Raw genomic sequence first — 17,056 nt, forward strand, 5'->3', positions numbered from 1 at the left:
GTTAATATTGATTACGTGTTTTTATGCATTTCAGGCTTCAAAGTCCATTATGTGCATAAATGTGCCACTTTAGCGAGATAAAGGAGCAAAGGTCGGTTGCTAAGGAGTTCTGTGATTAAAGGTCAATTTTCAAGAAGACAAAGCCTTTGTAAAGCCTGGTCAAAAGCTGAAAAGTCAAAGTCCACGCAGGCAGAAATAGTGCACAAAGTCAGCAGAACTTCCGAATACCATATCTTTGGACTCAGACCTTAGAATTGGGCCTACCTTATGTCAAAACGACCGGCCCGAAAAGAGCTTTCCAATTGTTCAAGCCTTGGCCCAATCAGAGGAGCAGAAGTGGATGAAACATCTATCGAAGCCAACTACAGCTGAAGAGCCCATTTTGGACTAAAGAAATTGGGTTTTGGGCCCGATTTTCCGGCCCAAAACATGGCTCCAAGCCCATGCACGATTTTTGGATCTGAAAGTATAAAAACAAAAGCTTGACTCTTTGTTAATGGTAGTTAGGTTAGGAACCTAATGTTAATGGAGTTTAGGGTTAGAAAAAGATAGATCTAGATTAGTTTTTAGATCTAGATCTAGTTTTTTTACATTCATTCAATTAGTTAGTTTAGAATCATATTTTAGTTTTTAGAATAAAGTATTAGTTCTTCATTTCAATTTAGATTATTGCTTAAATTCTTATTTAGATTTAGTTGTCTTAAATTCATAATTAGTTATTCACAATCTTAGTTCTAAATTAGTTTTAATTTCAGTTTAATTTAATTATGTCTTGTTCTTATTATTGTTCTTGTGTTGGGAATGGTAGTATAGAAATTTCACATCAAATCATTACTCTCACCATTGTTCCTTTTGGGTTTGATTAGTTGAATTCGATTTAAGTCTACAGACTTAAGAGTGGACGAATCCTTACTCATTATATTGCATGATTATGTTTTGAGAGTAAGAAGAATTGATTTAAACGTAAGAACGGTAGGATTACGTATTAGTGTTGTTAACATTAATATTTAGGATTCTATTATTTTTACGGTTATCAACTTGTTTGGTCTTTTACTGCCCCGATCGGTTTTCTCATTGTGCTAGACGACATCTTAGAGAAAAAAAAAGGTCAAAGCTAGAATTGGAGGATGGATCTGTTTGGTTTTTTAAGAGAAGGTGGCGTTTATTAACTTAGTTTTGTGATTGTTTATTGGGTTTTGTATTTCTAACGGCGAATAGGAAAATCATGCGTGTGTTTATTTTTCATTTTAGACACAATTGAAAAGACCAAAAGGTTTTTTTTATAAATTACTATACACACCAATAATAAGGTTAACTTGGCAACTAATTATTTGTTAAGTGAGGACTTTTTTGAAAATTTTGCTGACGTGGCTCACTATGAGCATCCTGGGAGAATGGATATTAATGTAGGTAGGATATGATGTAAAAACTCTTCGTAATCAGACAGTGGACGAGGGAAATTGAGGACAACAGGGGATCCATGAAAAATGTTCCTTTATGAGTCAAATTTCACAACATCCTTCCCTAAGCAATTATGAATTGCAAGCACACTTTGTTATATTGTAGTTGCACATATTCGCAAGTTAGTTATTGTTTAAATTTTTTCGTAAAAATGACAGTATTTAGTATTTTGTCACTCAGTCAGCATCACTTTGAAATTGTTGTTCACAAGTCAGGCTTAATCACCAATCAGATTACTATTGAATTCTAATATGAAGCTAAAACCTTTTTACAAAAGGTGCTCGTGTGACCCATTTGAATTGAAGTTTTTTTTATTTTCCATTTTACATCCGTTTGGCTTGATTAAAACAAACTTTTTTTCTAGTTTAATTTTCATGGTTTAAAACAAATATGGGTGTAGATCTATAAAATCATGTACACATAAAAGGGTAGTTGGGCCTGAGACCGTGTGTGAGTTTTTTTTGGGGGGGGGCGAGTCTAATTTTGTTTTCAAATAGGGGTACAAATCTATAAAACCCATAAAATAAAGATACTTTAGTTTGCATTCATAGATACCTTGCAATATGGTAATCATGCATGAAAGATTCTGCAAACACTGAATCAAATGCTACATCTTGTGTTTCTTTGTATTAAGGTCGAAAAGCGAAAATCAATGAATTGAATAATCAAGAGTGGGAGAGAAGAGGAGGAAACACTTAAATTCTGTTTTTAACATAAATGAAGGGGAAAACCTTACCTCTGCAAGTTTGGGGGACGTAGTCCAATCGATTCCACTGCAAAAAGGGCCAAATTCTGAAACAATACACAATTATAGCAATCCCTGTCAATTACATAACGACAACATAGACAAATGATAAATCAGTATCCATAACAATAAAATAAAATAAAAATCCGTCAAGTTAACACCTGCTAATTCCAAAAGTTTTTTGCATAACCTCACGAGGGATTCTCATAAATAATTAAAAAAAAATGAAAATAGTTAAAGAATAAATCAACAAACAAAAAAGTCATTATTCCCATTTAATTGAGCCTTACTTGACAAATAATCCCACAAAGAATTGGATTTCAATTTCGCTAAACAACTGAAGAGGGATTTTAAAGAGATGAAGACAAATCTATGAATAAAAATATAACAGTGTCTCACCTCCTCCATGGCGTGTGACGGAGTGATGGATACGAAGAGATTACAGAGTGAGTGAGCAAAAATTAGTTGGGTTTCAATGAAAAGAATGGTTGGGCAGGGTGAGAAGAAAATAATATTTGGGATTCCATCCCTTCGCATTCTCTCCCTAGATTTTTTCATTTTCTTTAACGTCTAATTAAATTACCCCATTATTGCTTAATTAAATATCATTTATGGTGGTGCGTACAACTCAAAATGGCGTGGATTTGGTTTTTTAATTCACCACTACATGAAAGGACTGATTACTCCTATTCAAAAGTGTTAAACAATATTTTAATTTAAAGACTATATCAGTACCAAAAATTTACAAAGGCGTAAAAAGACCAAGTAATCCTCATTAATAAATATCTAGGTATTTGATTTAATTATTCATCTAGGGGTATTATGTGTAAGAAAAATACCCGGATGAATTTAAGAGGCCAGGATCATTATAGGAGATTCTACTAATTGAGATATACATGTATACACGTGTAATATATCAAATATGTGCACTTATATAAATATTATCATGTACACATTTATTAGTTAATATATATTATATTACTTAATTCATAGTATACATACGTGCGTGTAGTCGTTGATATTATTATTAATATTTATAATATATATGTTCAATGTAATGTTACAAAGCATGCATTTAATAACAAACATTCACTATTATACTACTCTTATATATTAAAAAAAAAAAAACTATATCTTGTGAGAATCAAGATTATAACAATTAAGTTCAATATCCTGTGAGAATCTAGCCAAAAGTCTCATCTGAATGATTATTGAGTGATGACAGTACACAAAGGATGTCTAGATAGAAAGACCGCACGTCCACTTGCTTGATCACTATGTCATATCTAGGAGAGAATTTAGGCCATTTTTGGATCGATATAGCCAAATAAACGTTAAAAACTCAAAAAGATGGTTTTCCTCTAGTTACCCCTTTTTGAGCATTCACCAATTTCTAAAAGCCTTTTTATTCTTCACCACAAATCCCTAACCCGTTACAACGCACAATTACCCAATTGACGAGTTGAGAATTGGATGGATATCAGAAAAAGAGAAGAGAAAACCTTGTACAAAAATAAATCAGTTAGTTGCTTCGAAAAGAAAAGAAATAGAATAAAAGAAAGACCCATCATAAACCAAAACTCCAAAAAAATCAAAGGAGTAAAAAATTGAATCTCCCAAAAGTTCAAAATCAAAAGGAGACGATATCAGAAACAAAATCAAAAAGAAACAAAAACAAAGTTAGAACTCCTGGCAAGTGCCGACTAGCAAAGTCGGTAAAACCGATGATACTAGAGGTCTGGGGCTCGAACTCCGCCAGCATCAAAGAGTTACTGATCTCATTTAAAACAGGCTTGCCAATCAAAAAAAAAAAACTCCTAAAATTTCTAAACCATATGGATTCACAAAGCCAAAGGGCTAAATAATGAATCACAATTTGGAAGCAAATAACAAAACGATATTCTTCTCTAGTGACAAGCATCTTGAAGACCCAATTTCTCAACTTATCATATTTTTGTTTTTTCCTTCCTTTTCTTTCTAAACCATCACCCTAGCCCTATAACTCCTAATAAAAGACCTCTAGTTCAATTAGGAATAAGATGGTGTGATAGTAAGTGGCAAGTGTGATCAATCGACCCCGGTTTCCTTTGGACATCATTCATGTATGTGAGGAATATAAATGCCCACTGTATTTGAGAGAACGAAACTTGAGTGAATTTATCAGAGAGCTTATGTTTTAACACATACCTGTCAGAACCCACCTTAAGGACGCCCTCCAAATGTTTCAGAAACAACTCTAATTTTGCATTTCATTGCTCATGTTTCCACATTTATCTTTAGATGATTAAATTACTATACATATGTTATTATAAGTTCAAATGAGTTTGTCCTTATTCCCCGCTAATGAGATGTATAAACTTCTGAGAATAAAGAAGGAGACAAAACCCTTTGTACTAGATAGAAGAAGTTTGTGAGTACCTTCTTTGGAAAACTCTCACGAGGCTTAAAGCTCGTCCACTAGAGAATTAAAGGTCATCCACTAAGGAATTCCTAGTGGTTTAAGGCCTTGTTGCATACGGTTAATGCAATCACACTCCGCGAAACGAGATTAGTATAATTAATAATAAATCACTCATTTGTGATCTTAGTTTTTTCTTTCATATTTGCTTAAGGACAAGCAAAATGCTATTTGGGGGTGGTGATCAGCTCCCAAATGTGCATTTTATTACCCTTACATTACTGCATTACAGTCCATTTTACGTATAATGAAAAGACAACTCATAGCTTTTATTGTCTTTTTCAGGTTACAAAGTAATTCAGACCACTTATCATAAAAGTTGCGTTTTAGCACCAAAAGGAGCCTTATTTACGCTTATTATGAATACTCGAAGCTGCTATGAAAAAGTGCTAAAAAAGTCACAGTCAAAGTCAAAGTCAAAGGTCAATGACTTAAAACCAGATAGTTGAAAGTCAAGTCCTTAACTCAGAAGACCAGAGATAGATGTCCTTAATACAAAAGAAGGTTTTCTCTAAAACCTAGCTTTATCAAGAAGAAAGGAAAAGGCATAAAGCAACCTTGGTGAGGTGTCTTGATTGCAGAGGGAGATGGCAAATAAGTCTTTTGTAAAAGTAGGGGTATAAGAACTCAAACGTAGAATGAGATAATGCACTTAGACTTATTCTAGTGTCATGTAGGAGTAATGTAGGATTTTATTTTTGGGTTATTTAGACTTTGGTCATACTATTAATAGCGAAATTAGGCTTTGGTCCTACTTTTTTCCTTAAGTGTGAGTCAATATAGTTGACTCTGGTCAAATTGCTTGATATTTCAAAATGGCCAGAATACCCCTCCTTGTGCATGTCACGTGTTTTTATGTTCTCGTATTCGATTTGACATGTGTCCTGTCAAAAGACCGCACGTGAGGTGAGATAGCAATAACAAAGAGTACAAATGTCTTCCTCACATATTAATTCGGGTTATTTAGACTCTAGTCCTACTTCACTCAGATTCCGTCTTCTTCATTTTTCTTCTTTCTTCTTAGCATACGTCTAGAATCTCAATTTATATTCAAAGGGTGGTTACTCACGTTGGAAACTTCTTCTCATCCCATTGCTTACATCATCACACACATTATCCTCATTGTGCTTCTTCTTATAAAAGTTACAGACCGCTTCTCTTTATTCTGGATTGAAAAATGGGTAAAGGAATAAGAATTGAAGGTATTACAAATGAATTACAGAAGATTTTAGATGCAAATAAAAATATTGATTATGCGCTAGCGGGACGTCGTGTTCGTGTTCCTTTTAAAGATGTTCAGCTTGGTATTGACCATTTCTTGTCAAGTCAAGTTTGGGGATATAGCCATGAAGACCATTTGAAAGACCAAATCCAGGGTAATCCATTGCAAAAACTCCATATCCAGATGACTCTAACTTCCTAGCAGTTCCTGTGGACATTAAATCGAAGCTAAATTTATTTCACTTTTATAGAGTAATATGAACAAATACTAACTTTTAATTAGCTACAAGTGTCTGTTACATGCCTTTAAAGAAGAATAATGTGCAACTGTCTCCATAAGGATGACAATAACATAACCGTAAATTTTGCTACAAGTGATTTTGTTGAAAGAAATTTTTGCTTCATTGGGTCGTATATTTTTTTATTTTCTTCATTGAAATTGGGTTTTTTGCTATTATCATTATGACTAATTAGGTTTCAGAGTACGAGTTTTCTTTGTAAAATTGGTTTAAGTATATAGAATGAAATTGTTCTTCGATCCTTGTGCATGTCTCGTGACAAGCATACTGAAAGGTAATGTTGCTATTTTGAAAATGCAAACAAATTGAAGCAGATTGACCAGGGTCAACTATATTGACTCACATTCAACAAACAGATGTAAGACCAAAGCCTAATAAATTTGAAAAGTAGGACCAAAGCCTAATTTCGCTATTAATAGTAGGACCAAAGTCTAAATAACCCTTTATATTTTCAAGTTATTTACATTTAAGTTGTTTACTTTTTGTTCTTCAATTCAATCAAGTTATTTCTTTCAAGTTTGTTCTTTATTTCAATCAAGTTATTTCTTTCAAGTTGTGTTCTTCTTTTCAATCAAGTTAGTGTTTTCAATCATTTAAATCAACAACTCTTCTCTAATGTTCTTCAATACAACTAGAGTTAACAAATAACCAAGTCCTAAAAGCTAAGAAACCTACATTCCTTTCTTCAAACTCTCATTCATTCAAGCTCTAAACAATTTATGGTGAACCTCACTCAACAAACTTTGGAATACTAACCACTAGAACTTCACATACCATGAATTTTTATAAGAAGGAAGCAAAAGATGCCATTCATAAAGGACTCACAACACATTTTTACCATTCTATACATTTTCATATTTTTAATTTGCTTTAAAGTGTCACAAAAAAAATTAAAAAAGCAGAGAGAAAAATCAAAAGTTTGAAACAAATTAAAAAATCCCATCTATAATATGCAAGTGATAAGGGGAGATCGATCTCCCCTCAAGAAAGGACAATAAGATGAGTATATTCACATCCCAAGGGGGACGAGTCAGCAAAGACATAAAAGCAAATTTCCAACAAAAAGAAAGATTCGGCCATCTAGACCGTTTAGTCATTTACGTTATCTTCCCTCCATGTTTCTTCTTACATGTACTATCTCTTTCGTTTTGAAGCTCTTGGATGTGCTTCAACCATCAATTGTTGTGAAGTGCAAAGAATCAGACCTGTTTAGTACCAAATTTAATGACAATTTCGAAAAAATTGCAAATCTCACACTATATACAAGCTTTTTAATTGGAGTTTTTTTTTTTTTACAAAATCACCATAATTTAATTATGGGTCTTAGTTGGCAAAATCACTAATTTTTTATTAACAGAAAAAAGTTTGCTAGATTTTTGCTTGATGATTAAGAATAAAATGACAATTTAGATTTTAACCAAAAATATTTTGAAAAAAAGGAGAAGAAGATGTGGGCATAAAAGTCATTTTATTTTTTATGTTTATTTTTTATGTCTTGTCAGTTGTGGGCCATGAAGCAATTCAGTGAAGCTTTTTTGAGATATCTACTATCTACCACCTCTCTCTATATTAAAGCAGAGTACATCTTATGTGGACTATCTATTTCCTAGGTGGTGCGTTTTTTAAAGAGAAGTATGCCACGTGGAAACTTTTAAATCATAAAAAGTTTCATAATACAACATGAGCTATTCATCTTAAGAAGTTTCCTAATACAACCACAACTTTAATAAGTCAATCAACATCTCGTAAAGAAATTTTATACAACTCCAACTGCTAAATCAATTCTAAAAAATTATGCTAATAATTATCCATCATTGAATTCCTCGCAAAAATTTATGGGTTGTGAATTTTAAAAATGATTCCGGCCATATGGCCGGGTATAAAACCTTGTATATACTAAAGTAGAGACCTCTATATACTATCTCTCTCCTAGGTGACACTCTAATATGACAGATAACCTTTTCTAATAAATAACCTACAATGCCATGTAGAACCTTTTTTTTTTTTGGAGAGTTTGAGTATATTTCCACTTTCTTTATATTTTACCAAATAAAAAAAATTGCTAAAAAAATATGTGAAAATAGGTGATTACTAGATTTTGGACCCGGGCATACGCCTGGGATCTATTAAATATTTTGTGTGTTGAAAAGGCTTTACAAAATATCTCAAACAAATTTTCGAATCAGAATATATTTTTATTAAAAATAAACCGAAATACATTAATGACCAGCGATTATGGTGCATAAGTACTTGGAAACTAAGGATCAAATTGAGATAGCCTCTTCACTTTGTGGTTTAGGATATTAATCCAAAATTTTCAAATAAAATTATATTAAACTCGATCTAGCTTATATAATAGTTTTCTTAGATTTATGGTGATTTAGCGACAAATTTTCAAATCATAATATATTTTTATTGAAAATAAACAGAAATACATTAATGAGCATCGATTATGGTGCATAAGTACTTGGAAACTAAGGGATCAAATTGAGATAGCATATTCACTTTGTGGTTTAAAATATTAATCCGTAATTTTCAAATAGAATTATCTTAAACTCGATCTAGCTTGTATAATAGTTTTCTTATATTTATAGTGATTTAGCAGCAAATTTTCAAATCAGAATATATTTTTATTGAAAATAAACCGAAATACGTTAATGAGCAGCGATTATGGTGCATAAGTACTTGGAAACTAAGGGATCAAATTGAGATAGCTTCTTCACATTATGGTTTAGGATATTAATCTGTAATTTTCAAATGAAATTATCTTAAACTCGAACTAGCTTGTATAATAGTTTTATTATATTTATGGTGATTTAGCGGTAAATTATCACCATTCGGCTTACGTACTAATGTGTACAAATCACTAAAACAGATTGATTGTTTCCATATCTTCAAAAAATACACTACTCCCACTTGAAAAGATTTATTATATGAACGTGTTCTACGAACGGGTGCTATTATATTAAATTATTCTAAAAAATATTAGCAACTATCCATAGCTATGAGATATGAAAATTATATTAATTACTCATTTAAATTTCTTGCACCACTCTTTATAAAAAGGAAGCACCAAACCTTGATAAAACTCATCAACTTCTTTTTATTGTTAGGTTTAATAATAGAAGTTTGATTGAAGTTTTGTGAGAATGCCCAATGTGACTGTAGTGGCATGATGCCGTCCTGGAATATCATAGGGAATTGGGCCGGACTTAACATAACCCACAAGGCCACGCCGCACCAGATCGTGATGACAGCACGTGGTCGCGGTACGGAAACCCTACACATGGAGGGGAGGGGACCGCGAGATAGAGGGACAGGTGGAGGGTTGAGATGAGAGAGGGAGGGGATATAAAAGTGAAGAGAGGGGAGAAAGGAAGGGAGGAAAAAAGAAAGAGAGAGAGTGGGGTGGCAACACGGCCAAGAAAGAGAGCGGTGAACAGCTTGTAATCAGTATTTGAGTTATAAGAGCTTGCCTTTGGTATTGGTGTTATAACATTTGGCGCCGTCTGTGGGGAAAAACAGGGTAGAAATGGCACCAAAGAAGGCGGTGGGTAGGCCCCGAAAGACGAGAGTCCCGGAACAAATGCCGGAAGCGGCGGTGGAAGAAGGAGAGGGACGAGAGGAGGGAAGAGCAGAGGAGGAAGCGCGGCTCATGCGAGAAGAAATTGGGAGGCTGAGAGAGGAAAATGAGGAGCTGAGGAGAGAAAAAGAGAGAAGGGAGGAAGAATCCGGGGATGAGACAGAAGAGGAAGCAGAGAGAGAAAAGGCGGAGGATGAGGAGCAAGGACCGACCTTGGTGGACAATCCGGTGACCGGGTTAACAATGGAGCGAGTCCAAAGAAAATGATCAACAAATGACGAGAGGCGAATCTTCAATGCATTAAGGCCCCAAACGGGCGCTGCCCGATCAAGTGGTGGCGGGGGTTGAATCGCGAACCCCAGCGGGCGGACGCGATATGGACGTCCGAGGTACCAAAACGCCTTCAACCGGCCAAGATTCGAGAGGTATGGCGGCCGCGGGGACCCGGCAGATCACATCCATCACTTCAGATACAGATGCCTCGGCAAGAGGCGAGGTATGATGATGCGGTGCATGATGTTCCCGCTAGCCTTTAAGGGTGGGGCTTCCGACTGGTACTATCGATTACCCTCAAAGAGCATAACGAATTTCCAAGAGCTAGAACAGGCATTTGTTGACCATTTTATACATCAGAAGAGGAGGGTGGTAGACATCGCGGCCTTATTCAATGTTAGACAAAGATCCGCGGAGTCTGTCAGAGAGTATTTGTGTCGCTTCAAGGCCGAGACCTTAAAGGTGGAAAATCTGGACGAGAAAGAACGGTAAATAAGCGTTTGAAAGGGGCGACCGGACGGCGGTCCATCATCACGCTAAGAACGAGATTGCGACCTTGCACGCACGAATTATACCCGCGGGTAGAAAAGTACATCGATCTGAAGATACCATCGCGAAGGAATCGAAGAGGGAGGCAAGAGGCGATGATCGCCATGGAGAAAGAGAGGGAACGCGCGATAAGACCGGGGAAATGACCGAGGCAAAGAGAGATACCGCGGACAATCATCGAGCCGGAAAGAGGGGAGGGAAGTAGTTCAAGATAGCGGAGGGAGAGGAAGCCATACCGCTTAATGGAGACCGTCCCGCTGGTGAGACCGCCGAGTGAGATATTGCCGTTGATAAAAAATGTGCAAGGATATGAAGGGTCATGAACCATTCCGTGAAAAATGCCTAACAAGCCATCTTCGCGACTATCACGGTGCACAATCAAAAACCAACGATTGTTATGCCTTAAAATGGTTAGTCCGGAGATTGGTGGAGAAGGGGATCCGAGGGAATTTGTGGGGAACATCCAAATAGGGAGCGGTAGGCGCAGCCGCGGGCTTAAATCGGGAACTATAAATGTTATTTTCAGCGGGGAAGCACTGAGCCATAATGCCCACCGGGACAAGGTCAGAAGGACAGCGAGTATCCAGCAGGTCAATGAGTCACACCGAGGACAGAGATACAGAGAAAAGACAATGGAAGAGACAATTACATTCTCCAAGGCAGACCTCCGAGCCGTGGATACACCGCATGAGGATGCGTTGGTCATTACAGTAGCGATGGGTAATTATGTGGTCAAGAGGGTCCTGGTAGACTGTGGTAGCGCCGTGGATTTGATGTTCAGAGGGGCTCTAGAGGAGATGGGGATCGACCCGGGACAACTGAGACCTCCGCGGACAAGTTTGTACGGATTCAATGGGAGCGTCACTGAGCCTATGGGGGAACTCTTGCTACCAAGAACACGGACCAACCGATGATGTTCTCAAGGTTTATGGTGGTCGATTCCAGCTCCCAGTACAACGCGATCCTGGGGAGGAGATGGATACATGAGATGAGGGCGGTGCCGTCGACGTACTATCAAGTTATTCGATTCCCTACCCCAACGGGAACATATGAGGTCCGCGGAGATCAGGTGGCATCCAAAAATAGTCACCAGAATACAATCAAAAGGATGTCCCGCGGACCAGAGGATAAGCCGACGAGCTCCAGGAAGAGGTCCGCGTAGCAATTACAGTGCGGGGCCGCGGAAGGGGGGGAGCAAGTCGCGGTGATCCCAAAAACTTTGGATGAGATAGAGATGGTAAACCTGGGGCAGGGAGAGGAAGAGAAGTTCACGTCGATAGGGTCGAGTCTTGCAGTGGAATGGAGGGAGAAGCTGATACAATGCTTGGTGAGAAACAAAGACGGTTCTTTGCGTGGGGATAGAGGATATCACTGGTTTAGATCCGAATTCGCATGTCATCGCCTGCATATGAGGGAGGACGCGAAGCCGTGGGGACAGAAGATGAGGGGTATGAGGCCCAAATACGCGGAAGGAATCCGAGAAGAAGTTGCGAGATTAAAGAATGCGGGAATTATAAGGGACGTGGAATTCACGGACTGGTTGTCCAACATAGTCGCGGTCCCGAAGAAGAATGGGAAGGTCAGGATGTGTGTTGACTTCACGGATGTAAATTTAGAGTGCCCGAAAGACAGTTATCCAATGCCGCGAGTTGACGAGTTGGTAGACAAGACGGCGGGGTTCAGCATGTTCTCGTTTATGGACGCATCGATGGGGTACAACCAGGTGGCGATGTATGGTCCGGATCAGGAGAAGACCTCCTTCGTAGTGGAAGGAGGCACATCTTTACTACGAGAATGCCGTTTGGGTTGAAAAATCACGGGGGCCACATTCCGGCGCGGCCGAGAAGATGTTCGAGGGCAAAATTCGCAAAGGCATTGAGATATACATCGATGATATGGTGGAAAAGAGCATGTCGGAGCAAGAACATTTGGAGGGGTTGGAGGAGACATTCCGGATACTGCGGACCCACAATTTGAAGCTCAACCCCGAGAAATGTACATTTGGGGTGACCACAGGGAAATTTCTAGGGTATATTGTGACACAGCGAGGGATAGAGGCAAACCCAGAGCAGATTAGGTCATTGGTAGAGATGCCCTCGCCGCAGACAGTAAAGGAGGTGCAGCGGTTGGCTGGAAGGGTTGCGGCTCTCAATAGATTCATATCGAAGTCGTCTGACAAATGTAGGCCGCTGTACCGATTGTTGAGGAACTCCGCGGATTTCGCATGGATGACAGAGTGTGAACAGGCATTCCAGGGGCTCAAAAGGTATTTGGGGGAGATCCCCTTGTTGTCGCGACCGGAAGAGGGAGAGAAATTGTATCTGTATCTAGGGGTCACGGATTACGCAATCAGCTCGGTCCTCGTTCGAGTAGTGGATAAGATAGAAAGACCGGTGTACTTTCAGAGCAAGACGATGTTGGATGCGGAAACCAGGTATAGTCGCGTGGAGAAGTACACCCTCGCCTTGATATTTTCAGCACTGAAACTAAAGCCCTACTTCGAAGCACACTCAGTGATCGTGGTCACGAACTTGCCCCTTAAGCGCCGAGGCGAGAAATCGGGGAGAATGTTGAAATGGGCGTGATCTTTGAGTGCATATGAGATCCAATATCGAGGTTAGGACGGTGGAGAAGGCTTCGAATACGGCTGAAGTTCTTGGCGGAGTTCCCCGCCGAGAGGACCCTACTTGGGGAGGAGATGGTTTTGGAAAATGAGGGAAAAAGAACGAGGTAAGCGGGATCCATGGGGCGAAGGTAACGGTTGGAAGTGTTTGCCAACGGTCGGGTCATACGGATGCGCAGGCGGGGATCGGCGTAGTATTGGTCACGCCCCGGACAATAACAACAGCTAGCTGACGATGAAATTAGGGTTCGCGGCATCCAATAACGAGGCCGAGTATGAGGCGGTAATCGCGGGCATGGGAATGGCAGAAGGCTTGGGGGTGAAGGAACTTACTGTGTACTCCGACTCCAATTTGGTGGTGTGCCAGGCGAATGGTGGGTTCGCGGCACGGTGTCCCAGGATGGCGAGATACTTGGGGGTCCTCCGGTCGGGCGTCGAAGTTCACGGCGATTCGGTTTGTACATTTGAACCGTGGGGAGAACCGTCACATGATGCCACAGCGTATGTGGCCTTGAACCATCTACCGGTCCGAAGGAAGGACTATAGAGGTGAGAAGACCGACGACCGAGCCGCGAGGGAACCAGTGGGAATAATGAATACCGCAGAGAGCGACGAAGGATGGATGTTGCCCATCAAGCAGTTTTTGACAGGAGGGGAGAATATTGGTCCCAGGGAGAGACGAAGGTTGGAACAGACAGCTCGGAGATACACATTAGTAGGGGGAGAGTTATATCGGAGGAATTTCAAGGGACCTTTGTTGAAATGCTTGGGGCCGGGACTGGCTCGAGAGGTGCTTCGATGAGCTACATGAAGGGATTCGGGGAGCCACTCGGGGCGGGGACGACGATACACCGATTAGCGACCACGGGGTTACCGGCCTCACATGAAGAGAGACGCCGAAATTCTCAAAAATGTGAGAAGTGTCGAGATTTTTTCTCGGTTGATATGGGCCCCAAGCAGAGCAGCCGCGACAAATGTGTCTAGCCCATGGCCATTAGCGATGTGGGCCCTTGACATAGTGGGACCGCTGCCCCATGGCCCGCGGTAAGAGGAGGTTCTTATTGGTCGCGACCGACTATTTTACAAAGTGGATTGAAGCCGGCGTTCTGGCAAAGAAGCCGGAAAAGAAAGAGGTGCATGTGATCAAGTTCTTGTGGGAAAATATCATTTGCCATTTCGGGTTGCCACTATGCTATAATCGAGGATAATGGAACCCGGTTCCGCGGGTTCAAAGGTTAGGGGTTTCCGCAAACGTATCACATCAAACAGGGATTCTCAGCCCCATACAACCCCGAGGGGAAATGGGCGGTGAGTCCTCTAACAAAACCATACTCAACAATCTCAAGAGGAAACCGGAGGCGGGAAGGGTCCCGGGGCGGCGAACTAAGTCGGTGCTTTGGGCTATCGGACGACCCCACGAACATCCACCGATGAAACCCCTTTTGCATTGGCATATGGAGTAGAGGCCGTGATACCAACAGAGATGGTGGGGCGGCGACCACTAGGACCGGGTGTCGAGGATAAGTCAAACCGGGGGCATTTTGGCGGAGACATGAACCTAGCGGAGAGGAAAGGAGAGACACGGGCGCGCGATCAAATTGGAGGAATATCACCGCCGCTGCAGGGCGATCGACGACAAAAAGCCGAGAGTGAGGAGATTTGCGGTGGGAGACAAGGTGCTTGAGTGACTCCGGCACCAAAAAGCTAGCGAGGGAAGTTGGGCCCGGCGTGGGGAGGGGCCTTACGTGGTGGTCGAGGTAGGGGAACCGCACCTACGGGTTACAAACCTTGGAGGGAACGGTGGATAAGCCGTGGAATGTAAGGTTGTTGAAAATATTTCACGAGTAAATGTAATGAGAGAGACTGAAAACTGCATGAGCTATTTGTACATATATAAAACCGTAGCACTTTTGAGGTGGAATATTATTGTGTGAGTTTTCATTACCCCTCAGAGTGAAGGGAAGGGGGGGGATGAGCCCCCCAAGGACGAGAGGTCCAAACCTTAGGGGGGCAAAAAGGAGTTGCCACACTAAGGTGAGGTCTCGGGTAGGGCGAGGGTGAGAGAGTCGCCCGGACCCCCGGGAGATAAAGGCAGAAGGCGAAGAAGGCTTCCGCGTGCAGCGGGCGGAGAGTGCCTGCCGGAGGTAGCGAGAGTAGCGGAGCCCCAATCTGGACGTGGGGCAGGCAAATCAAACATCCCCTAACCGACGGGGGGGAATGCGCTAACAGAGGCCAGTTCTTACTGGGTCAAATACACGAACAGGAGGGTTGACAGAAACAATCAGATAAAAGGGGGCAAAACATAATACTGAACATCCCAACTGGTGGGAGTGAAAATACAGCAAAAAGTAGCATAAAGAGTATGACAACGTAGCATCAAGAGAAGCCTAGCCAGGGCATAAACAAGCTATTTTCAAGACCGCGATTTCTTTCCGGGATCACCGGCGGCTTCTTCTATAACTATGTCCGCAGACCATGTCTATAGCCTCCTTTACTACCAAATTTCAGTGGCATCTCTCCTTCGCCAGTAGAGTCCCGTATTGCACGGCGATCTCGGATAAGCGGAGCGGCCGGCGGGAGCTTCCGATGAAGGGGGCCTTCTTTGGTGAGCGGTCAATCAATCTCCTCCTTAACCTTCTTGGCCACCCTCTTCGGCGGCAGGCCGGTAGATGTCCCGGAGCTTCGTCCATGTCGGCCTCATCTGCTTGCGTATGGAGTGCTGCAAGGGCTTCTTGGTGCTTCGGAGAAAGGGGAGTCCAGGCGGCGGCATGCTTCTCTTGAAGGGTCTTCATACTGAGGGCGGCGGCGCGTTCATATACGCACGGTGGTGGCCTCTCTGCGGTCCCGAAAGCTCGTCTTGGGCCCTGAGCTTGTCTAGGTCCGCGGCCGAGTTCTTCTCTTCTAGGTGGGCCACCTCCTTATCAAGTTCATCAATCCGCGCCCTGGCACCAAACAGTCTGCGGATCATGAAGGAGATATCCAAACTCATCTGAAGAAGGGAGCAAAAGTCAGAATACTTAAAGAGAGGGAAGGAAGATATCAAATGCAAAGAGAGGGGTACCTTCTCCCAGCCTGTGTAGAAGGAAGTCCGGTGGGACTCAAAGGAACCACCTTCGGCATATGCCATATCTTCGGGGAGGTGAGACCCATAGAACAGGGAAGAAGCCACTGCCGGGTTCTTCAAAGCAGAGTCCTTGATAGTCAGGGTGCGGTTCCGGAGCTTGAAGGAAGGGCAAAATGGAGGAATGGGTTCGTCGGCCTCCTTGTCAGTTCGGGACGCCACCTCCTTCCGGCCGCTCCACTCCCAGGAGGCGCTGGTAGGTGGGGGGGGCTGCCTTAGATGGGGGCCTTCTCGAGGGCGGAGGGGGCGTGGACGCGTTGGAGGGCTGGGGAGGAGATGGAGGAACAAATGTGGATTGGGGCAACCGGCGACAACGCGTCCTCATCCGAAATCGCTATCGAAGAGTTTATGTTTGTTAAGCGCCCATGCTTGAAGGGGGAGAAGTGGTGGAAGAGGAATGAGATGGGGAGTATTGGTCTTCCCAAGTCTCGAGGGCGGTATGGAGTAGGGCTGGGCGGGCGATGAGTGGTATGAATGAAACGAGGTTGGGGCGGAGTGATGAGTTGGCGGTGCGGCGTTTTTCTTAGGAGGGAAGTGACCGCGGGGCTTTCTTTCTTTAGGGGAGGAGGACGAAAAAATGGGCGCTATATTTTCCTATGGATGCCCATTTCGGGATCGAACAATAGGGGAGAAGCGGTGGCGGGGTCAATCCCAAGTATCCGACGGTTTGAAGCGCGCCCGATCCGCGAATCCTTTGGAAGGTCGTGGAAAAAGATGTTGTCG

The 17,056-nt window shown here is 41.7% G+C and overlaps 1 protein-coding gene across 1 annotated transcript; it reads left to right on the plus strand.

Moving 5' to 3' along the window:
- Positions 1–10,996: 10,996 nt before the first annotated feature.
- LOC147497938 (uncharacterized) lies at positions 10,997–11,503 on the plus strand. The gene has a single exon (XM_086563063.1). It carries the CDS (start codon positions 10,997–10,999, stop codon positions 11,501–11,503), a length of 507 nt encoding a protein of 168 aa, XP_086419189.1.
- Positions 11,504–17,056: the final 5,553 nt, after the last annotated feature.

Source organism: Coptis chinensis, chromosome 5 (genome assembly GCF_015680905.1).
Source record: "Coptis chinensis isolate HL-2020 chromosome 5, ASM1568090v1, whole genome shotgun sequence".
NCBI lineage: Eukaryota > Viridiplantae > Streptophyta > Magnoliopsida > Ranunculales > Ranunculaceae > Coptis > Coptis chinensis.

Bases quoted from the DNA above. Each gene is read 5' to 3' on its own strand.
- LOC147497938 (XM_086563063.1), top strand. From the start codon at position 10,997: ATGGTTAGTCCGGAGATTGGTGGAGAAGGGGATCCGAGGGAATTTGTG.